The sequence below is a fragment of the Centruroides sculpturatus genome, unplaced genomic scaffold (genome assembly GCF_000671375.1).
Source record: "Centruroides sculpturatus isolate CEXI.00-Female unplaced genomic scaffold, Cexi_2.0 scaffold345, whole genome shotgun sequence".
Taxonomy (NCBI): Eukaryota; Metazoa; Arthropoda; class Arachnida; order Scorpiones; family Buthidae; genus Centruroides; species Centruroides sculpturatus.
Window position 1 is genome coordinate 10,400 of NW_019384515.1, and position 26,331 is coordinate 36,730.

General features: G+C 28.1%; 1 protein-coding gene across 1 annotated transcript; it reads left to right on the plus strand.

The window, feature by feature from the left end:
- Positions 1 to 704: 704 nt before the first annotated feature.
- On the plus strand, positions 705 to 24,452 carry LOC111622541 (G-patch domain and KOW motifs-containing protein-like). Its single transcript, XM_023364943.1, has 6 exons — positions 705 to 807; positions 7,016 to 7,190; positions 12,214 to 12,319; positions 18,705 to 18,774; positions 20,904 to 20,989; positions 24,015 to 24,452. The coding sequence occupies exons 3-6, from the start codon at positions 12,254 to 12,256 to the stop codon at positions 24,147 to 24,149; spliced, it is 357 nt and encodes a 118-aa protein (XP_023220711.1). The 5' UTR covers positions 705 to 807; positions 7,016 to 7,190; positions 12,214 to 12,253; the 3' UTR covers positions 24,150 to 24,452.
- The last annotated feature ends 1,879 nt before the right edge of the window (positions 24,453 to 26,331 follow it).

The following is a 26,331-nucleotide window of genomic DNA, read 5'->3' on the forward strand; positions in this document are numbered from 1 at the left end:
AATCTGCAAATTACCTACTAGGCACTCGGTAAAGTGAAAATAAGATTTTTGCTGGAACAACAGCAACGTTTCTGTACGCTTAAATTAACATAATGTTATTTATTTAATTTTCAATATCTAAAGAATCAAGTTAATACAATCAAACAATTAACAAATTAGTTGATTGAATCAATCATCAATCAATTTAAAAAAGTCTAAAATTACCTAGGTAATTTGAGATATAGAACAATTTTAGCAACTTTAACGGATCACCCTAGTTAATCTGCAGATTAGCTAGGTAATCTGAACATTAACGGATTTCGAGCTTTAGCGGTAACATATATAAATATCCAAATATGGCATTTCAAAATCAAGACATTTTAATTGTTTTTGATAATTAAAAAACACATTTTAATTTTTAAAAAATACACAAATGTAGTTGTATTCAAAGATTTATTATGATTATGCTTAAATATAAATAAATACAAATAATTAAAATCATCTAATGTTTGAATATATTGTATTTAAATTAAATGGAATGTTAGCATTGATAAAATGGATCAATATTTTTATAAGTAAAACATGTAGAATATATAAAACAGGGTATCATTACTGTTTATATCAACTCGCATGGTATACATGATATAAGTAGCAATAAGTAATGTGCAGTATTAAAATTATTCTCTCATAATTTATGATTACTGTTTTCTTATATTCTACATGATTTCTGTTTAGTTCAAACGTGCCGATTTGGAGCCGGCCAAGCTCATCAACTTTGGCGCCAGGTTCTGTTTCAGGCACGCCGTTCCACATTTTAACCTTATTAATGTAAGTTAATTATAATAATATTTTTGTTATGTAATTTAATTTATAGTTCATCTTGTCAAATTGCTTAAATGAATGAAGTCTCTCTCAAATTCTTTGTCAGTTTAATAATGGTTAAATCTTATTTATAGAATAAAAATTTTTTGCTTGATACTATTTGTGATCTAGAATTTCATAATTATTATTCATTGATTTTTTTCTAGTGTTTACTGTTCATTGTTGTAATATACAATTAAAATGAATTTTATTGAAAATTGTTGAAATTTTTTCCTATTGGATTGTTTGGATTATTAATTAAACATATTTTTTGCTATTATATAAATATTTTATTTGACAATGATTTTAAACTTGCTGTTTATTTTTTGGATTCATCAAAATTTGATTTTATAAATTTTTTTTGTGTAGGAAAATCCACAAATCCTTATACATGTATTGAAAGATCTTAATTATACTTGCTGAAAATATCAGGTCAATCTGAAAGTTGTTTCTGAGAAAAAAAAGGCATTTACAAAAATGCCTGTAGGCACATTAGGATAAGAATTTTTAAAAATTTATTGGCTAGTAGCTCAAAATATAAACTTTCTAAACTAGTGTAATGAAACTATGTTCTGAGTCTGTTCAAGTTTCAAAAAGTTCACAAAAATAAGAGGAAAAATCAGTGAAAAGATGATCATTGGTCTCTCAGAGTTTCGAATTATCCTCTATGAAGCAGCCTTTTGAAAATATGGCAAAAATTTACAATGATGATGGATCATTTTAGTGCAATATCAAAAATTGTTTTGTTCATTTTTGGAGGCAACAGCACTGATGACAAGTCACACTCTGGATCATTAGTGGTGATCTGGTGAGGCAGCTGGTTACTGCAAATACCTGATTCATACAGAAAGAGATAGCTGAATAATGCCCAATTCAGAAGCTAACAGTGCTCAGCTTGAAAGGTGCTGAAGTGACTGAGCATCAAGTACACAAGTAGCAGGTGTATGCTGCAGATTCTGATTGAGCATAACATGCATGACCATATTTCCAAGTTTGCATCACCTCTGAATTGATCCCAGATTGATTATTATTTGTGCCTTCTTCATTACTTATTCATGTGCATTCTTACTATTATGCCTTCTTCAGTTGTCTTGTGACCTGCAACAAGCAGTGGATTTACTATGACCTGAGGTGCTTATGTAATGACCAGTGAACAACCACCCACAAGTCTTAAAGAACTTTGAGCAACAAGATGTTATGTTCTGTGATTGTCATGGTATCATTTATCATCACCTACATACTCTTAGGCAAAAGAATCAACAGCAACAGTTACTGTGATAAGCTTGATAACTAAGGCTACAGTTGGCAAAGTTTACTCATTGTTGGCCAACTAGAAGAAAGTTTTATTCCATCAGGATAATGCTAAACCAACATACAACAAAGAAGACAATTCATTGCTTGCAGCAGAAGGGCTGGGAAATCATTGATTATGCTCCTTATTTGTTGGACCTTGTCCCCTAGATTTTTACATGTTTTGGAGTCTGCAAAATCATTTTGGTGATCAAATGCTGCGTAGACCATCTGCTGCAAAAAAAAAAAAGATGTGGGCAACTTCTTTGTTTGAGCTGGACAATTCAAAAGTTGGTCGTATGCTGGTCCTGGATCATAACCAACAATGGCAAATACTATCCTGATTAATTTTTTTTATATTATCTTTGAATAAAATCACATTTTCTGCATCCTAATTTTCAGTAATGATTTCTGATTTTTTGTGTGTATTTGTAGATTTTCATGTATCTCGTACTTTTCTTGTCAGATAACTTAATTCATTAAAAAACTTGTTTCATTTTAACATTATTGAATATAAATTTCAACCAAAATGATTTGCTGATATTAAATTTAAATCTTTTATATTGAGCGATATCTTCAAAATAGTAATATAAAAAAAGATATTTAAAATGTAATTGAAATATATTTTACTTTCAATTTTTCAGATAAAATTTTACATTGTTCCAAATTATTACTGGAAGTTTACATGAATATTAAATTAAACAATCATTTATACTGCAACCATTCTAAATATATTCTGTATTTGAATTGTGAGAAATATTTTAATGAAATGTGAAAACATCATTTCATTATAATGATAATAAGCATTAAGTAATTTATATTAATCTAATATTGCTGTTATAAAATTTACAATTTATTAAATTCAATAATTAACTTATTCTTTTGTTTTTTATTAATGGAGTTTGATAAGAAGAATGAAATTTTGGAGATGTATATGATTTGTTCAAAATAGTTGTTTAATAATCTAGTGTTGCTATATAACCTTGCCTCTCTTAAACCAGTTTTAAAAAGTTTGTGAAAGAATTTCTAGCTTATGTCCATTTTAAAAATTGAAATGAATGATAAATTGTATTAATTGTGCTTTTATTCCTTCCATTTGTTCATAAAGGTTCTATTTTTATCATTATGTTTATTATTACTTATTATCAATATTTTTTATCTAAATAGAAATAGAATATATTTATTGTTTTTACAGATGATATTATTATTAAATTTGTTTTTATTATTGTAAAGAATTATAATGCATTTAATAAAAAGTTTATTGTCTGTATTTTTCTCTGCTTGTCTTCTATAATTTTTCAATTAAATAATATTATTTAGATCAGTTATAATTGATTAACTTGTTAGAGTCTCTGCAGAATTAAAACAGTTTAATATACTCAATTTGTTATTTTTAATGTTGATAACATTAGTTTACAGCCATTTTGCAACTGTGGGAATAAAGTATTTTTTTTGTTAGTTCCTCTGTGCTGAACACAAAAATGAAGTTAAAAATTCTCTGGTATGTAAAATTTTCAAGTTGTGATCTTAACAAATTTTAAAATACATGATGCAGAGACTTAATTTTAAAATACTGATATGTGCAGACTATAGGGCTTTACTGGAACTTCAGGATGGTTTTACCAAATACTGTTGTTTTCTTTGTCTTTGGAATAGTAAAGCAACACAAAATCATTTTAAAGTAAAATAATGGCCTCAGAGAGATGAATTTGTTCAGGTCATGCTAACGTAAAGAATATACCTCTAGTTCAAGGATTTCCAAAGTAATGCTGCTGTCTGCTGGGGTAAGTAAATTTATAATCTAAGGGTTACTAGGATCAAGGTCCTGACTGAACAGTGACTTTCATCCATTAAAACAGGTGAGAAGAAACATTATATTTGTTTCCAGACATCGTGAACAATGTACAGTAAAGACAAAGTATGAGGTTCATAGAAAAGTTTTTCTAAGAATATTTCCAAGTCTTTCTCACACAAGAGAAAATGGGTTAGGGGCACTGGGGATACAGTTGGAGACATTGGGTAAAAGTTTATGGAACCAGGGGACAGCAGCTCAAAAAAGTTTGTGAATCATTGCTCTAGTTCAGGGATGGCGAACCTTTTTGAGTCTGCATGCCACATAGTAAGCATATTAAGCATACTTTTCTTTAAAAATGATTATGCATGCAGAAGTTTTAGACTTCTAGTAACTATATTTAAATTTGGCCGAAGGGCCAAGCGGTCAAAGTGGTAGCTTATCGCTCTTGTGGACCTGAGATCAAAACCCCAGAAAATTTTCAGGTGGTGATTTATTCTTCACCATCCGACTGTTCCATTTGGAGTTAGCTAAATAAAAAAGCCCTCTTAGTGACCACAGGGCAAAAAGAGTTTTAAAATATTATATTTAAATAAATAAAATAATATGCTATAATTAGAGTAAATGTAAAGAACCTGATTGAAAAAGATAATAAACCAATATTGTATAATACATTACGTGCTGGATGATTTCTTCGATGAGCCACTTTTGGGCACGCGTGCCATAGGTTCACCACCTCTGCTCTAGTTGATCTCAAAAATGTTGTGATACCCCACTGCATATAAAACTTGGATTAATAAAAACCTTCATCAAAGCAATGGATAAAATATGTACTGTTTTCAAATACCTTAAACAGATTTTTTTCAAAACTAAGTGATACTAAGCTAAAATTACTTCAGGATGCACAGTTTGCTTAAAAATTGAATGACATTGAACTAAGTGCAAGGACATCTTTTAAAAGGAGTTATAGCAATTTTTGGGCAAGAGATAAACAGAAAACTACAAAAAATACACAAAGGAGAATTACTCAAACTACAATAAAATGGATTGTGGAATGTCTCTTAAACTATTTTTTTTACATTCGCATTTAAATCTTTTCCCTGAAAGTTTGGGTATCATCAGTGATGAGCAAGGGGAGAAGTTCCACCAAGATATTCTAACAGTGATATCCTGGTGAGATCCTGCAGTGATGGGAGACTATTGCTGGTTCATTATGAGAGAGAGTAATATGAAATATAAATGAAAATCAGCATTTGCAAAAAAGTTATCAACGGCATATTGGCCATAAATGTAATTTCATATATATTTTTGTAAATGAAACAATTTTTTTGGTTTGATATAAGTTGAATTTCACTCCTATTTTTTTCCTATATTTACAATAAATAAAAATAATTATATTTTAGAACTCAATATATAAAAAGTTATGCTTGCCATATTCGTAAAAAGGATGCTTTATAGACCGCTAAACACTCTCTCTAATATTAGTCACGTAAATTTTTTTCATTTGTTGAGTAGTGTAATCTTTTTTGTACAAGAATTTACTACATAAATTAAGAAAATAATGCTTTATTTTGAATGCAGTTATAATTAAAATAATAATTATTGAGTCAAAGGCTTATAGAAGTTTAGATGTAAGTTTGTGCTTTTAAAAATTTTAAATTTCTCTTTCTGTATTTATATTAACATTTATAATGTGCAAATTTCTTATAATTCAGGAACATTTATAATTATATAACATTTGATTTCCATCCTCCAAACCAATAAAAATTCCAAATGCAGATGATAAAGAATAAAATTTCAAATAATATTTAAGAATTATAAAGCATACTTATACAAAATTTTTATATTGTGAATATTCAAGGAGAAGCATATGTTCTATATTTGTCAAACTATTTGCTACATGATAAAAAATAACTTATGAGTTATTTTTAAACGAGGAAACAAACATGAATACATGATAAGTGGATGCTTCTAGAAGATATTCTTAGGTACAACCAATCAGATAAAATATACCCATTAAGTATTTAACTCTTTAAGAATAGGTAGGTAAGGTTATTTTAATCCTGGCTGTATATAGGAATAGTAGTGCTTGGTAAATGACAAAATTTGTTTAACGACAAATATGTTTTATTCATTGGTGAATTGTTTTTTGATTGAAAATTACAAAAAAAAAAATTGTAAAATAGTCTTGGAGGAAACAGTACAACAAAACTGCCACAGGATGCCACAATATATTAGTAAAGCTTTAACTAACGTATCAATATGACATTTAAATAATAATTTGTTATTGAATATAGTTAAAAACTTTAAGGGAAAGATCATAAAACTAAACATTTGATTATATAAAATGAACAAAAAATCACTGTGCATCATCATTGTGTTGTTTGTAATTTAGATACACAGGGATTTTTTGATCAACCTGTATATTAGAATATTGTGGTTTTGTTTTGTTTTTGACATACTATTCAATCCTTTATTCAAGTGTAATAGAATCATAGAATATAAAAAAGTGTTTTTTATGAAATTCAAAAAAATGTTTAATTTTGTTTGTAAATGTATTAAAAGAATGTTCACAAATATTTCATTTTCCCCTTCAATCAGCCATGCCATTAAAAATTTCTGTCATAAATGTTGTTTAACCTTCCATCGGATGCATTATATCAATTTGATACATCATGCACATTTTAAATTGTCATTTCTTAACAAAAAATTTTTAGCCATGCCTACTTTTCAGTAACTTCATTTTTCTCATTTCTTATGATAACTTTTATTCTTAAAATTTGAAAAAACTTAAGTGATTAATTAGTATTTATTAGTAGTTAAATAGTTAAAACATGTAACACTAAACATTTTCAGATTTAGTATCAATTTTATTTAATGTAAAATTGATAATAAATCTGCAAATTTTTAGTTAGATAAATCAAATTTTTTCCTGAATCTTAACTTTTTTTGACAGACAGACATGATTTATATCTTATAAAATATATTATTTATATATTAGTTTTTACATGTTGGATAGTGACAAATTATATGTAAAATGATTGAACAAGTCTTATATGAAACCATTGTTTACTATAAATTTTTATCCTACAGATAAAAGAAAGTATGAAGAACACAAAAACAAGTTAGTTGAAGAAAAATATCATGATGTGAAAAAAGAACATAAACCAAGAAATTCAAGTAGAAATAATGATAGACAAGAAAGGCCTAGAGATAAGTACACAGAAGAAAAAATCAAAAGACGACGGCATTCACCTGAAAATAAGAGGTAATTTTTTAATATGTATAATTTTTGTGATTTTGATTGTTTAATTCTTGGTTTTTGTTAAATTAGAGTAAGTTTCTACATGTAAAAATATTTTGGAAACTGGATTTGTTCTATTTATTCATTCATAGTATTGAAATAGCATTTGATACCCATGACATTTTTTTTAAATCAATTTATAACATTTTGTAAATGATGTGCTCAAAATCAACAGCTGAAGATCTTTGAAATTTTTGCTTGTTAGGCATTTCCAAATGTGAATTATTTCTTAGAAAGTTGAAACCAAAATGTTTTTTTTTTTTGTTGTTCATCTTAGTTCTAAAAATAACTTTTTATAAAGTTATAGAAAGTAAAATGAATCAAATCAAATCAAATTCATTTGAGCCATGAGTGAAATCTAGGCTGACTCATCTTAAAAATCAAGTTTTAGAATTCAAAACAGCGTTAAACTTAGTATGAACAAGTATTTTTACTCAGAATTGCATGAATTGCATTTGGAAATTTAACATATTACAGCATCATCTGTGAATATAACAAAAACTTTCATAATTATAATGAGAAAGTCATTTTGTCATTATAAATAAATATACTAAATATTAAAAATAAATTTTATATAATATTTTTCACTTGAAATATAATATTGTTTACATTTTAAACCATTTTGCCAATACTTAACTTCAATATTTTTGCCAACTGCCAGCCTTGAATTGAAACTAGATAGCCCAATAGTTCAATCAATGTTAACTTGCTTATAATTAAAATTTTTTGAAATCAGGCAAATTTATGAACAAAAATTTACAAAATTACTAAAAAAATTCAAATAAATTTAAATTTGATTATTTTTTTGTGTGAAACAACACTAAAATGGTTTCTATAGTAATGTCGCAGAAGAAAAAAAGAGCTGCATTTAATTTAAAAATTTTAATTATTAAGGATTCAAAAAATGAAGGCAAAATTAAATAAATAAAAATAATAATTAAATTTAAAAAATAATAAAATAGTTATTAAAACTCTGGCTATTACACTAAAATCAAATCAATTGAAATTAAAACAATGTTTTTAAAAACCACGTAAAAGTTGTTTCAAAATTTTCAAATTGTAAATTAAATTCATTTTTAAATTTATATTACTTGTGAGCATTGGTGATAGAACATTTTGCTTTTAATATATATTATATACAGAATTCAGATAGTTGGTCATTTGACCCAATGCTGGCTGGATGGCAATCACCCTCTCTCCCCTGAAATGGGGTCAATTAGTACTCTCATCACTCTGACTACACAAAAGAAAAGTCTACTGTGACAGACATCACTTGTGTATGGACCATTGCATACTCTCTGCTTTGTCAACATGAGTTTGCAATAAACTAAATACTTAATTGTTAATATTTGTAAATTTTTGAAAATTTTTAATCTTTGACTGATACAAATAATTAATTTTTTCATAAAATATGGAAGAATTATTTTTAGAATTGGAAATCATGATGAGATTTTTTTGATTCCAATTCTGATTAATTGTCTCATTACTAATAATGTTGTTCAACCTTCCATCGGATGCATTATATCAATTTGATACATCATGCACATTGTAAATTGTTCATTTTAATATATTCATTGACAAAAAAGTTATGCATCTAGATAGAATTGTCTGACTACTGAAAACTTAGCCTACAGCTATATATCAGACAGGTAAACATTGATAATTAAAATTTTGGTATGATTGCATATCAGGTAGTAGAGCCTTAAAATCATCTATTTTATAAAAAAGCTTGCAGAAGCTCATTGTGTTCAGAAATTTCAGTATATATGTTTTTTTGAAGATCTTCAAATGCTAGTCATGCCTGTCCAAGACAGTGAAAGACATTTTGCATAGCTAGTGGAGTTTAAGAAAGGCTACATCATCAGGCTAAGAGAAGCTGGATGGTTGTTTTGCCAAATTAGCTTACCATCTGGGGTGTTCTGACCATATTGTGTTGGAACAGTGGATACATGAGGCACACATACATGATCAGACAGTCTCTGGAAACTCCATACAAATTACCAAGAAAGATGATTGTCTGATTGTGTGACAAACAACAACAACTGTAATGGCATCTTTGTCCATTATCCAGAAACATGTGGAAACCTTGCTATAGAGCACTGTCTCTTCCCATTAGCAGACAACCATTAGCAGTGTGTAAATCTGGAGAGCTTCTTGAATGACAGTCAGTCATCCCTAATAATGATATGAAGAATATTGATAATATTACAGGTATGTATGGAAATCCTGTGTTCTCAAGTGTTGCATTTAATAGCAGAGCTGCAAACAGCCATTTTCCAGTAAAATGCCTGGTCACACTGGAATATTTCTATTACATTGTCACACTTGGTCTGTTTGGTTTCTATATTTGTTGCTTATTGAGCATTTGTGGGAACAGATGGGACACCCACTTCAGCCATCTACAAATGTGAAGTAACTGAAGCAGTAGTTGTAATATTTGTAGGTAAATCTGTTGCAGGATAGTGCACTGTATTGTGTGTTTCCTTGCTAAACTGTTTATCCACACGTATCTAGGTCAAAGTAGATGCTATAAGGTACTAAACATTTGTTTAAATTTTATCATTCTTGCATAAGAAATTATCCCTTTTGTAAGATATTGTTATCACTTTTGACCATTATCATTTTATTCACACTAATAAAAGTTTATTTGATTCCAATGCTTCTTCCTTTATGCATAACTTTTTTTAATCAATGAGATTATATCAAGACTGTTAAAATTATTAACCACAACATACTTCTGTAAATTATCTAGGATAAAAGAATGCCTTCTGTTACCGAGTTTCTCAAAAATGTTACTATTGTTTCTTTCGTATATAATTTTTGCTAAATTAAAGATGTATCTTATAAGGTGGAAAATGTGGTAATCACTATTGGTTTTTATATAAAATAAGAAATAACTTTTATTGATTAATTATATTCTCAAATACTCAAAATAACTACTTTTGTGAAGATTTTGTGATTAACATGATAAAATTTTATAATATTTAAAGTTACAGTAAGACCCCGCTTAATGCTGCCTCGCTTAACACTGATTCGATATAACATCGTCTGCTTGAAGCCTAAAAAGAAGATCAAACTTTACGCTGATTTAAATTATCGTGGCATTTTATTGATCCATACATAATACGATTATTGACGAACACGAATAAATCAGAAAAAAGTGGCAATAAAGGTGTACTTTCTTTAAATCTATGTTTCTTTGGTGCAATTTTGGAAAAAATATAACATCATGGATGCAACATCAATGTTACTTGGCAAGAATTAACTGATAAATGCATGAATGAAGTGTGGAAGAAGTTATGGCTGAAGGTATCCAAGAATTCTCAACGAGAAGAGCCTCTCACTATCGTTAGGTTGATCAAACTCAACCTAATCAATACAGCAGGACTAGGAGATGTAGATATTGAGGAGTTACTGCAAGGTTTCTGGTGAGAATCTTACCAATGACGACCTTCAAGAACTGGCAGAACAAAGAATTCAAGTAGAACTGGAAAATAGTGATTCTGAAATCAAAGAACATAAAAAATTTCTCTACAGATTTCCTTAGTAACTTTGGTAACGATAACTGAAATTGTTAATCAAATTGTAGCGAATGATCTAGATTTTGAAAAGAGTGCAAAAGCAAGACAGGTGTTTTGGATGCGATCTTCTGCTACCGACATTTGCTTAAGGAAAGAAAAAAGCAACAAATGAAACTTCATGACTATTGCAAAAAAGAAAAAAAAAAGAATTTCAGAAAAGTCATGACCTTTGTCACAAAAAATGAACTATTAATATATTATTATACATTTTTGTGTGCATATGTTATTTAACATAAATTATTGCACAAATTAATATAAAAATAACTTAAAGTAATATTNTGTCATGACCTTTGTCACAAAAAATGAACTATTAATATATTATTATACATTTTTGTGTGCATATGTTATTTAACATAAATTATTGCACAAATTAATATAAAAATAACTTAAAGTAAAATTTGTTTAATTTTGGTTGCGTGTTCCCCTATCCCTATTTACTCTATTGTTAAAATGACCTCGTTTAACGCTGTTTCGTTTAGTGCTTTGTCATCTAGGAACACATCCCCTGTGTTAAGCAGGGTCTTACTGTATTTATATTAATAAAGAATTGGAATATGATTAATAAAAATTAATAATAAAAAGTATGAACAGAAACATTTCAATGTAAACTAATTTAAATATTAAAAAATTATACTCATTTTTAGAGAAATATATAATTATATTTGATTGTTTGAAAAGCAATTAGAAATCAAGATTGTATTAATAAGTAAATAATTATTTACAAGATATTTTAATTTTTTACAATTAACTTTTTAAAATATTTGAATTTACCTGATACTTATATTTATTTTTATGATTTTATTTTGTTCTTGTAGTTTTTCTTATCCATATTAATATAATACAAATAAAAATACTTTATAGGCAATAGAAACTTTTTAAAAAGTTATACAGTATACTAATTTTAAGAGATAAACCAGTGTTTCTCAATGGGGGCAATATCGCCCCCATATGGGAGTTTTTCCATGTTGAGGGGGCAATTAGTAACAATTTATATTTTTGGGGACGAAAAACAATTTTCTGGGCGATATAGTAAAACAATATAGTAAGAATAATTAGATATTTTATTCGTTATATCATACAATAATTAAACGAATAACATTACACTAGTCACTAGTCTATTCAATGCAGTACGAATTTGGCGTTAGCCTTGGCCCTAGGCAATTTTGAAGTGAAGGGGATGACAATTCGTTAAGAGGTTGAGAAACACTGAGATAAACAAATCTCATCTGTAGTTTTTAAAATTGTATTGCAGAATGGTGATTCTTTTTGAAACAGTGTTTTTTATTTTTTTCGTTTATAATTTTATAAGTACAAATAATTAAACTTTATGATTTCATAATAGTTGTATATATCTTATAGTTGTATGAAATTTTAATTTAATTAAATTTTTGAATTATTTAATATAGTTATAATGAAGAAAAGGAAATTCCAACTGAGTCATGGGTGATGCCTCTATTAAGAGTAAGATTTGTAGATAAAAACTTCAAAAATGGAAAATACTTCAATACTAAGGTACTTTACTTATAAATATCTTTAATTATATTATACAACCATATCCTAGTATCTAAATCCTTGTATCTAAACTTCCTCTACAATAAATATTATTATTTAATATCCAATTCTATATTTTAATCAAATAGTTTTGATGATATAAATTTATTCAAAAACTCATTTATGCAAAATTTGAAAATGACATTAACAGACATGAAAAGTGGGAGTGACTCTGTTTCTAGTCTGTTTTCATTTATTTCAGTAGCATTATCAGTACACTAGTGCAGTTTAATGATTTCTATCACAAAATTTTAGTAAATCTTACAAGCTTATTCCTAACAGTTTAATAGAATAAATTTACTACTTTATTTATTTTCATTACTATCTATTGCATATTAAAGAAAACACACTCTATATCCAATTCATAATAGTGTGTATTATACAAACTTGTTATGTTACTGCTTATAAACATGTTTATTAATGAACTCATTAAACGTTTGTGAGTAAAATAATTGGAGTTTGTAATATTTAATATCATGCTAAGATCATTCCAGAAGTGGATTGATAGGTAACTAGGTGTTTTTCAGTGCTTTGTGGATGGTGGAAGTGGGGAAAGTGGATCAGGGAGAAGTTAGAATTTTTTTCTGTAGAAATAATGAAAATACTTTTCAATATTTAAATTATTTTTGGGAATGAATTTAATTTTTGATAACAGGATATGACTGTACTGTATATTTATTTATTTACAGTAGAGCATCGATTATCTGAATCAATTGGGGACTGAGGTTGTTCGGAAAATCGATATTTCAGATAACCGATTATGTACGAAAAAATATATTAACCTATCCCATGTTGAAATTTTTCTCCGTTGTGTGTCGCTTTGCGTTGAATTTTCGTCAATGTTAAGCCTAACATAAACTTCTTAAAATAATAATTGTGACTATTGTATCATTAAAAATTATTTCTTTATTTTGTACAAACAAAATAAATATATTGAAAAATATAAAAACAATAAAAAATTGTACTTCAGAAGTTAATTTAGTATCAAAAACGTAAAATATTTGAGTAGCCCAAGACATAGCCAAAGATTGCAGCGCCACAGCACTGGCAAAAATTTAAATTTGCCGACTGCAATTCTTTCAGATAATTGACTTTCGAATAATCGACGCTCTACTGTATTTATTTATTTATTCACTTTACTTTGCATTTTATGTTTTAATGAAACTTATATATTTGTATGATCAGTTGCATAAAAATAATCAAAATAGTTGCCCTGTTATATGTTAAATTTGGGTGTAATCACAATAAATAAATAAACTTCTTATAAAACAAAAAGCCATAATATGTGATGATGATGCAAATTATTATGTTATGAGAAATTCACCAAAGATCATTGAAAGAAGCTTTTTAAAGACAAGAAACTTTATAAATTTGCTTTTTATGGAGTAACACAAATTCTGAGCAATTTCTGATTAATCTAAAGAAGCCAAATTATTAGTACTAGTAATAATAAAGAATTTTTATTTTTGCTTATTAATTTAGTTAGCACAATTGAAAAAAAAATTGTTAAAAGAAAGGAAAATTTACTTGTGAGCACTATGATAGCCTCTTTATTCCTAGACTTATTACACTGTCTTTAGACACAAGACCAGCCTTAGAACATCAATTTATTTTCCAGAAATGTATGCATTTCAGACCTACTGTCCCTCATCAGCTTCTTTACAACTATTTTAATGATAATGTGAGATCAGCCGGGGTTACGGAGTAGGTAACACTCGTGTAACACTTAATCGGCGCTAGTCGGTAAGACTAGTTCTCCAGGTTTCGAATCGTAAGATCCGATCCTAAAAGTTCCTATAGGAGGGCTTTTTATAATGATCCAAATCGCGAGATTCGGATCTACGTCAGGATTCCTTGACACCAGTTAATCAAACTTTTTAAACGCGGATTAACACGCGTATGCGATCTGTTTCGGACACCCAATTAAGAGACATTTTTATATAAGAAACAAAAGTAAAATTTAATAAATCTAAACAAACGAATACAAATAACCAAATACAATGATTATACGACAAGCTATAGAATAGGACTGAATCTATGCTAATGCGCGTTCGAGAGAGAGCTCACAAATGATTCTAAACATACGACCTGTTAGTTGTCGTCTTCGTTTCTGTAGTTATAGGACACCTTGTAGATAGGTTTCATCTTTCTTTCATATGGGAGATTAATTCTTGTACAAACTGTAAAATTATCACTTCTTCTAAGAGTAGACTCGGGACTTAGTCTATCGGACTTCGTTATGGGCGTTGGCCATCAGGAGGAAAACTGCGTGGAGTTTGGATGCTTCGGATCTGTCGAAGAACTCTCGCTGAACTCTCCGAATTCTGACTAATTTCTCCTTTTATTTCAAAATTTTGCCCAATCATCGTTCAGTAACTCTTTCGTGAGAACGGACGAAAGGGGGATGAATGAGGGGTAACCATTTCCCATCTGAGCGAGATTTTTAACGGATAAGGGAAAAACAGCGGATGTTCTCTTCGATGAAAGGAAATAACATTTGTTATCTGGTTTTTCCCACGTCTAAAACAATATTTTTTTCACAAAAACGAAGTAATATTTTGTCGATAATTTAAACATATTAATAAAAATTCATAAATTAGACCCAGGGGCCTTTCGGATCTCACAATAACATAACATATGTAAATTAGGCTGTATTAACATTATAAATTTAGGTCATAATATAACTTACATCTTCATGAAATTGACACATCTACAACTTCAAAATGTACAGATAGAACCTCAACATTTGGCAAATTGTCTTTTACAGATCCAATCATTAGGTATTTACTATAATTTTAACAAAATGTTAACAATTTGAATACCCAGAAAAAATATAAGAATTATAAACTTACATTAAACATGCTAAAACAAAGTTTAGAGCAATATGATTAAAACAATATGCAATGCTACAAGTTGACCAACTGTTATAACTATTACGAATAAAAGACAGCATTATAATAATATGATACACTGTACATTAAATAACTTTTTATTAACACCACTACAACCAGTTTAGTGCCACCTTTCTCTTTTTTCCTCATATTTATACACACCCCTTCCCCCACATCTTCTCTTGTCAGATATACATACCATGATTCATGCAATTTTTGGCCAGAATTGTTATTTGTAATTTTTTTTTAATATTTCTAAATGCTCATACCAACTTCTTTTATATGTACAGTAAGACCCCGCTTAACGCTGCCTCGCTTAACACTAATTCAACATAACGCCGTCTGCTCAAAGCCTAAAAAAAGCTCAAAATTTATGCTGATTTAAATTATCTTGGCATTTCATTCATTTGTATATAATATGATTATTTGCAAACACAAACCAATCAGCAAAAGGTGTCAAAAAGGTGTACTTACTTTAAATCTATATTTATTTTGTGCAATTTTGGAAAAAATATAACATCATGGATACCATAGGAAATATCAACTTCGCTTGGCAAGAATTAACTGATAAATGCATGAACGAATATGGAAGAATTTATGGCTGATGGTATCCAAGAACTCTCAACGAGAAGAGCCTATTGCTGTATCATTAGGTTGATCAAACGCAACCTAATCGATACAGCAGGACTAGGAGATGTAGACGAACAGGATATTGAGGAGTTACCGCAGGTTTCTGGTGAGAGTCTTACCAATGACGACCTTCAAGAATTGTCAGAAAACGGAATTCATGTGGAACTGGAAAATTGAGATTCTGAAAACAAAGAACCCAAAAAATTTCTCTATAGATTTCCTTAGTAAAAGTTTGGTAAGATAACCAAAATCATTGATCAAATTGTAGCGAATGATCCAGATTTTGAAAGGAGTGCTAAAGCAAAACGAGGTGTTTTGGTAACGATTTTCTGCTACCAACATTTGCTTAAGGAAAGAAAAAATCAACAAATGAAACTTCACGACTTTATTGCAAAAAAACAAGAATTTCAGAAAAGTGAAGATCTTTGTCACAAAAAAATGAACTTTACATTTCTGTGTGCATAAGTTTGTGTGTTGTTTAACATATATTAGTGTGCAAATTAATATAAAAATAACTTAAAATTAAAGTAAAATTTGTTTATTTTTGGTCGCATGTTCCCCTATCCTTATCTATGTTAAAAATGACCTTGTTTACCGCTGTTTCACTTAGCGCTTTGTTGTTTAGGAATGCATCCCATGTTAAACAGGGTCTTAGTGCATTTGATTTTGTCATAATTATTTTAATCATTTCTTTTATTATTTGACACCTTCTTTATTGCAGTGGATTGCTACAGCTGAATTATTATTATTATTCTTAATGGCAGAAACGGACTTTTAATTCTCTGCCTGTTTCTCCTATGTAAAATTTAGATATATTCTAATTTATGTATAACATTTCTTTGATCTCATATGTTTGACTTACTGTTATGTATATTTATTTCTCTTGTTAAACTATTATTTTGTTTTGGTACCTAGATTATACCTGATTTATTTTATTTATTTTTAATTCTTTCAAAAATATTTATTTCATATTTAATTTTAAAAAATTTATAAGGTGTATTATCTATTGGTTATTTCTATGTATTTTCTTTTCTGTTATTAATCCAATTAGTGATCATGCATTTGCTATAATCTTTCATTACATGAATTTTTATAATTATTGAATTTCAGTGATTTTATCCATTTTATTTGTGGTTCTTTGTATGATTTTATCTATATACATATAAAAAGCATTCTTCTTTATATATCTAGGTACCTAAGAAGTAAAATGCATAACACTGTCAATTGTACATGATTTTTTATATTTTTTAAAAATTATTTTGCCTTTGAGTCTAATAACTAAAACATCTAAGAACGGTAATTGATAATTGCTTTCTGGTTCCAGATCAAATTTGATGTCTACATCTTTTGATTTACTTGCTTTAAGATCTAATTTGCTTGTATTATATTATCATCATATACCAAAAAACAATCATCAATGTAATGATACAGACCAATTATTCCTTTGATGTTAACAACGGCTTGGTCTATATTGGACATACTTAATTCCACAAGAATTGGTCTTATTATTAATCCCATTGTAATACCATCATTTTGACTATAAAATCTATCATTACTTATAAATTAATTATTCTTTAATATTAAAGACATCATATCACTAATCTATTTGTTGACAGTTTTTGTATTTCAGTGTGTCCAGAATTCTATTGTATTTGATGGAAAATTAGCTAAATGTATGCTAGTGATTTTTGGAAAATTTTGTCGGGTGTACGCCAGAAGGTTGTATGTCAATTTTGAACAATTTTACAGAAAAGCCAGAAGGAAGTTTGAGACCTTATAAAAAATTTAATTTATGTTATGAGGGTCATTCTAAAAGAAAAGAACGTTTTGATCTCACAAGCTGCACAGTTCTTCGACCACCCACCCCACTGCTGCGTCATGGACCTTCCCATTTTTTCACGCCAGTCTGACACTAACAGGGAGCCGCAATGATTGTTTACTGTTTATAGTGTGACTTTGAAGTGTGTAACAAAATTAAAGATCCTGCCAAGTGTGAGGTTCGTAGTGTAATATGTTTTTTGAATGCAAAAAATGTCTGCCCTATCGAAATTTACAGACAAATAACTGAGGTTTATGGTAATGTGATGAATGAAGCTTCAGTTCGAAACAAACAGCGGGGATTGTCATCCAGAGGCATTGTGCTTCTTCACGATAATGCATGTCCATATGCTGTTGTGTTGACGAAGAACTTGCTTCAGCAGTTTAAGTGGGAAGTTTTTGAACATCCTCCTTATAGCCTGGACTTGGCTCTAGTGATTACCATCTTTTCCCAAAATTGAAGGATTTTTTGGCTGGGAATCACTATGGAAGTGACAATGAACTGAAAGAGGTTGTTAATGGCTGGTTCAAGAACTTGGCGGTAACTGAGTGTGCAGAAGGCATAGTAAAGCTGGTGATATGCTATGACAAATGTTTAAATTTGTATGGTGACTACGTAGAAAAATAGCTAAGGTATCATGTGTGTTGTAAAATAAATTTTGTTTCATTATCATAAATAAAAATATCTAGCGAAATAAATGTTCTTTACTTTTAGAGTGGCCTTTGTATATTGACTTGATTTTTTTTAACAGTAACTTCTCTTCATAGGAAGTTTTCATTGAAAATCTTGTTTCTTTAATTTCACTCGCTTGTCAGTTAGAAGAAAACTGACATACAAACTTATGGCACAGTCCTGATGTTTTATTACTTACATTAATACAGTTTTTGAAATAATTTTTATAATTCAATCTTGTATGATTTTAAAAATGAAAACTTTTGTATTTATTATATGTTTTTTAATATTTCAGTATTAATAATAATAATTCTTAAGTATAACTTTTATTTAGATGGTAATTGAAGATTTATTAACACCTACATCTTGTGTATGCAAAACTGAGAATGGAAATGTTTTGGAAGGTGAGAATAATTTGTAAATAATAATTAATCACTAGATTGTATAAATATAAGTAAAATTAGGTGTAAGATTATCTAAAATTTGTTTAAACTAATAAACAAACCATTATAAAAATTAAAAAGTAATATGCAATAATAAAAATAAAATATCAGATAATAACAATATAAATAACAGTACCAATGTAACATTGATTATAAAGTCAGAAAATTGTTGAGCTGCAATTTGAAAAAATTTTAGACATATAAATTCCCACTGTCGTTTGTCTGTCTTTCCTTAACCTCAAGAACAGAATTAGGTAGATGAAAGATGAGACTAGATATGGAAACCTTAGAGGCAGGAAGCCCCAATTAACTATGTACGAACTTCTGATGCAAACTGGAAGTCACATTATTTTGATTCAAAAATTTTCCCTGAAAGATGTTAGACAGATAACTGGCATGACTCTATTGTTAAAGGAAAATTATGATGTACAGGGGAAAGCCACTATTAATTTGAAGGTAGAAAGCATACATTTTAAATTAAATTAATTAAAAATTGCAGCCCACCATTGTGGCAATGTCACAATAAATAATTGCTTGTTTTATTTGAAACATTTTTGAGATAATGTTTTGTTCATAGCAATACAATATGCATTTCTTCTGAATTCTAAAGAATATATCATATTATATTATCATAATAGCAAAAATTATAAACCTATCATTTATATTAAAAAATTTCTTTAAACCAACCATGTATAATGTATTGTATTTTACACAATACATTGTACATGGAATTCATAAACATATTTTAATACTCTTATTTCTCATTCTTATATTCTATTAACTTTACTAAAGTGGGTTTTCTGTTCTGTCTTAACTTTCTCAATTCATATTCCATCTTCCAGATAATTTTGTTGTGTATCATGGTTCATAAGATTGTATTCTATATCTACAGCATATATAAATAATTGTTTCATAATCTTCAGGCTTGCTGATTCTTTTCTCAATGATACCTGTACATCTTTTACAAACTTATTATGAATTTTTCATAAGGCAGTCTTATTCTTTAATATTTTTGCTTTTGAGTGTTTTAAGTTGCGCATACATAATTTCTCTTCTCTTTATTATCCTTAATCTTCAATTGTACTTCATGTATTCCAGTGAAAAATCCAGCTAAATGTATCTTTTTTTCATTTCTTTCTTTTTGTAAGTAGATTGCAAAATTGCAGAAAGAGATAGTTTTAAAAAGGAATAAATAGCTGGAAATCAAATTTTATAATGTAACCACCTGGAATAGGATAAGGTAATCCAATTAGCTTCTATTTTTTGGTTAGGTTAGGTTAGTTTTTTTTGGTTCTAGGGTTCATTTACTGTAATTCAGCAAATATAAGTAATCAAATAAATAGAGTTCAGTATTGAAATAATATGAAAAATATTAAAAGTAATATATAATTACTTTTAATATTTTTCATATTATTTCAATACTGAAATCCATTTATTTGATTATTAATTAAAAAGTATAAATTATAAAAGTAAAACCTAAATACAGTACATTCAAAGCAAGCATTATAATTTTTGGATATCCTTTAATTAGTGAGATGATTGAAATTGTTTCTTGAAACATGTCTCCAATATTAATTTTTTTATACTATTTGTACTTTTATAAATGATTTAGAAGAATTATCAATTTCCTTTTTTTTTTATTATTTTTACAATTAAAAGTGAGTCACATTTAAATAACAAGAAAATTAATTTCCTACTAAGTGTCTGTTACCAATACATTACAAATTTATACTATCTTAGTAATTTAACTTGTTATAACTACGTTTATCATCTTACATGTATAGTTCAAAGCTTTTGTTTTTCCCCTCTTACATCATTAAAAAAACTATTTTAAAAATTTTATATATTTTTTAATTCTTACAAATTGCATAATGAATTAATGATTGTTTTAATATATATATATTTCGTAAAATTAATAATACAGAAAATAACTGAAAGTTTGTAAAATGTAGATTTATAGAATATTATATTTCAATGATTGAATGAGCTAATGAACACACATTAATTATACATCTCAGAGTTTATTTTATATGTTTTTGCATACAGTAATTTTTAAATATTAGTTTTAATTGGGTTTATTTTTATTTCAGATGTACATTACTCAATGTTGGAAACAGTGGTACCAAGATCAGAAAATAGTTATGTTATGATAGTACAAGGCAGGCATAAAGGACAGGTAAAATTTATTAATGTATTACTATAATAATAATATATCAAACATCAAGACCTTTTTTTCAAGTCCATCAGGACAACAATGAATAAGTAAATTTGAATTTCTCTGTGATGAAGAAGGCCTGGTGTATCTAGGATAGACTATCCCAAGAAATTTCTGTGCTTTTTCCATACTAAATTTGATAGAAAATGAATGTAATATAATTATAGATAGACAGTATGTTCAAAATTTGTTCCTGTTTATTATAATGCATTATATTTTTTAATTATAGCAGGCTAATTAGAAATACAGTGGACCATCAAAATTCCAGATTTGGTTGTCAAAAAATGGATTTTTACTTTTTCAATGGTAACTTAGTTGATGGTCTTTCAGCTTTTATTCTTTTAGCCTTGCATTGTTGGTGTGCAAACATTCAGTCAAAATTCTTAATGTTTTAATCTTATTAAATGTACTATGTAATAATCTCAAAATTAAGATTATGATTAGTTTTTTAGATTTTTTTTTGTTTAAATATAGTAATTCTGTAAATTACTTGTATATTTTGAATATTTGTAAGTATTCCTACATTTTTTTGTGAAATACTAGTTTGAATACCTAAACTTGAATTTCTCTGTAGTTTATAGTTCTTAATGTGCTAATTTACACATATATTTGTAAATCCAGATGGTTCTGAGCCCATTTAGTCCAGATTTTTTGATGCTTCACTGTACAATGCTGAATATATTGAAAAAAAATACTCTATATACTATATAAATAATAGTGATCACAATTTGAAAAGCATTACAATATAGACATGAAATGTTAAGTTGCTTCAAGCATAAGGCTGATATATTATATGGTATACAGCAATATTATGGAACATGTGACATGCTTGATAAAATCATCATTTGACTCTCATTTTAATATTACCATTCATATATTAAATACAAACCAAAATAGAAGAATGCATTAAGGAATAAAGAAAAGATAGAATGGAGAGGAAAACATCTTTTGCTAATAATTAATTGAGATTGATTTTCTAAATTAGAGAAGTAAGAAATCCATACTATGTTGAATATTCAGATTTACTGTATGTGATATACACAGAAAAGGCATAAAAAAAGAGAAAGACATTATTTGGCACACAGAAATTTACATTAAATCTAAAAAAAATAATTTTTAAACTGGTTGTAGAACTGACCATAGTTTTTTTTTTTTTTTTATATATTCCAATGTTCAATTTTTTAAATTTATTTGTTTAATTAAAATTTTACTGATTATAAAAATGAATTTAATTAGTTTTTACACAAAAAAAGATCAGATTGAGACAAAATTCCAGAAATTTTTTAATGAAATATTTAGTCATGTTCTCTTAAATTAAATTTGCAATGACATAATATATTAATAAAGCTGTTACAGAAATTTTGAGTTTTTAAATAATCAAATTATGAAGAATATAGGAAGAAAGAACCTGTATTTTCTTGACTTTCTTTATAATTCTTAACTTATTTCATATAGCAAATTTTGGTTTATGATGAAATTTTCTTCTATCCATCACATTTCTTAATGGGGTGCAATCATAATATCAGAATGTCAGCTGGGATTTGGAGCAGAAATGATCTTTTAAATTATTTATAGGAAATTAACGTTAGTGTTTTGTAAATTAAAGACCATACTTTCTCTTTTGTTACTTCAGAAAGAGAAATCAGATTTCATTTCATTTCAGATTTCATTCTGGTTCCAAGAGTTTTAATAGGAACCAGAATGAAATCTGAAAATTTTCAAAATGAAGTTATGGCTTATGGGGCACCATCTACCCATTCTGATTCCAGTATTTTTAATAAGAACTAGAATGAGTGGTGATGCTGGATGAGTTTTCATTATATCACAGGAACAGTTTCATTTTGATCTTTGGTCACAAAAGAATGATTCCCTTCAATCTCAGGAAGACTTAATTGTTGTCTTTAAAAAATATTTCCTTAACTATTCTTTATTATTTTTTTATTGCATGCTATTAGCTGTTAATTTTCTGCAACATTATATTCTCAACTCATTCACTAAATGTTATTCCTTTGAACAAGACATGGCTATTTTGTTCAAAAGTGTAATGTTTCATTACTGTCTGTGATATTCATGTGTTGTTTAATTACATATTATAAAACATAAATATCAGTTCTCTAAACCATTATTGGAAAAATTATTGTATATTGTATACAGAACAATTGTCTGATTTGTTGTGTAAAAAATATGTTTGTAAGTCTTCTGCTGATTAATGTTAGAAAATTTCTAATTTGATCAGCACAAGATTTAGAAGTTGATCCAACTCAATTTTCTGCAACATAATTGGGTTTAATTAATTTAATGTTTATTTTATGCATTACAGGAATTGAATGATAGATAACTAAGATATTCTATTTTGAGAAATTAGTTTGAGTTTATTGGTAAACTAATAAATTTATAATACTGTTTTACTTAGTTTAGAATGTCCTTGCTTTTAAACAGATTATATTTTTGGATCTCCTTGTTGTTGAATATGTATTGCTAGGATTACTTTTTTAATCCATTAGACATTTTAAGAGAGATCTAAACCACATGGTTTTTCCTCTTGTAATGCATTGAATTTACTTCATATGCTGAAATAATGTGATGGTCTCATTCTTCAGGATCTAAAAAGTTTCAATAGTTTTCATTATATAATAATTTTATAATTATGTATGATATTTATCAAATTATTGTTACCGTTAGAAATTTCGTCTGCTAAAATTTAAAATAATAATAAAAATGAAATCTTTTTTAAACATTCAAATAATAAGTCGTAAAAAATTGTGAATGAGAACATCTTTTAAATAAATGTGTTTAATATGGCAATTAAAATATATAACAGTTTATTATAGATAATTTATACTGAGCCAATTTCTAAGTTAGCTTTTTTAAGTTATGTTTTTCAAATGAAAAAGTAAATCATAAAATTTTCAGTTTAAAAAAATGTTAATTAAGAGTTTATTATTTAATTTCAACTGCGAAATAATTTTGTTCTTTTTTTCTACAGGTTGGTGTCATACTGAAACGAGATAAACCAAATTGTGTGGCGACTGTACAATTACTTAGTGATAGAGAGACTGTAGTGAAATTAAATTATGACAACATCTGTGAATATCTTGGCGACGTGTCTCGTTTCGACTGAATAGAAATGCTACACAAAAACTGTAAAATATTATCTAGATGCTATCAATGTTTATATAAATATATATATATTGTGCTTGTGAAAATCATCATATGAAAAAAATATTAAGACTTTGTAACACTTTTAATAATGGCTCACCATTAAAATTGTCATTGTTTACATCTATTTGTAATTATTTGCTCTAGTTACATGCATATTACATTAAATCTTGTAAACATGATTGTTTATGTAAATATCATCTATAATTATTAATATCTCTGTAAATATCTGAAGTTGAAGTGTAATTCAGTATTTTCTTATAAAAATATTTTTATAAAGAAATATATGCAAAGAATTATTTAAAGATTTTAGTCAAGATAACAGTTTTCAATAAAAATTATTCCAGTCTATTTAAGTCCACCTGTGTGATAATTTATATTGAACTAAAATTTGTTTTATTATGTTGTTATATGAAAATTGATTTTTAATGATTTTTAAATGCTAAATAAATAAAATTAAAGATATTTAAAATATTCCCTGTGGAATAAATTTTTGAAAACTTAACTTATTTTGATTCCAAAAAAGAACATCTCAATAAAATTATAGTTTTTCTACTTTAAATTTTAGTACAATAAAACAAACATTAATTTTTATTAATCTTAACAGTTAAATATATAACTTTTTAATTTAATTAATATACAGTTAATTTTAAGACTGTAAATAATGAACAAACTTCACTTAATATGTATTCTTCTACAAACTAAAACAATATAAGAGTAATTTATAGCTTTGTGACTAACATTAATGCTGTATTAATTGTAAATAAATAAGCTCATTTTGAACAGTAGAACTACATACGAATTGAGACAATATCCTATTTTATTTGAGTTTTAAAATTGTAAATTATGTAAGTTTCAGGTATCCCAAAAGGCTTTAATTGGTGTTAATAGTGAAGAAAAGAGTATCAATAAATACAATAGAAGAATCAAATTATCATTAGCTATTTTAATATGTTCTTACCCGATAAAGAATTTTATAATAATAAAGTACAAATGTTCAAACTATGGGTGCTCGCCAGTGGATGAGTAGATAAAATCTGGTCGCGGGTTCATCCACGTGGAATTTTTTGGATTTACTCTACCAGCCTAGCAGCTAAATAGGGATCATCTTCCCATAAAAGTCCTCTTGACAGATCGCGCATGTTATTCCATCAGTCTTACAATCCTTCAATTAAACGGGTTTTACGGGGAATTACAATTTAATCCAATATATTTAATTGTTTTTACGTATTCCGTCTGATTATATTTAAGTCTATGCTTATTGTCAACGTAAATGAAAATTGTTTTTCTGTTGTTTAATTAAAAATTATGACCTATTAGGAAAATCAGTAGGAACGACACAGGGTGGGCCAGAAAGGACGGACGTTTTTTAAAGAATCACAACATCTGTAATTGTTACTACAAAAGATATTTGTTGGAACATGTGAGTTCGTATTGAAATTGCATTTTACAGAATCAACTGTAGAAAACATCTATGTGGTGTCTGTTATCAGTGATGCATTTCTGGAGGCAATTTTGGCAACTTCTACGCGAATAGCTTCCTTCAGTTCTTGCAAAGAACGGGCTTATGCTCATATACACGTGTCTTAAGGTGTCCTTACAAAAAATAATTGCACATGGATAGGTCGGGCGAACGAAGAGGCCAATAGCAAGGTTGCGGCCGAAGTTTTCAACGCGAAAACGTGAACATCGGACATTCAGCGCTGCCATCCTGTAAGCCTAGAAGTTTGACGATGGTGTTTGGAACGTCGAGCATGATTCCACTGACGTTCCAAACACCATCGTCAAACTTCTAGGCTTACAGGATGGCGGCGCTGAATGTCCGATGTTCACGTTTTCGCGTTGAAAACTTCGGCCGCAACCTCGCTAATAAACGTCTTCGAACCTGGAAATGAGGTGAAGAGACGATGAATAACGCCAATTGATGTTCTGTGTGGACCGTCGACCCATCCTGTTGAAACCACACACGTCTGATGGAAATACATTTTCATCGTACGCAAGGATGCGGAAACGTATTCCCATCTGACGTTAGGATGGTGGACCCTAAAAACTTTAAGCGTTCTAGCGTTCTATTCTGGATACATCGGGCCCCATTCGTCACCAACCAGTCTACTCCATTGCGGGTCTGTCAAATCTACAATGGA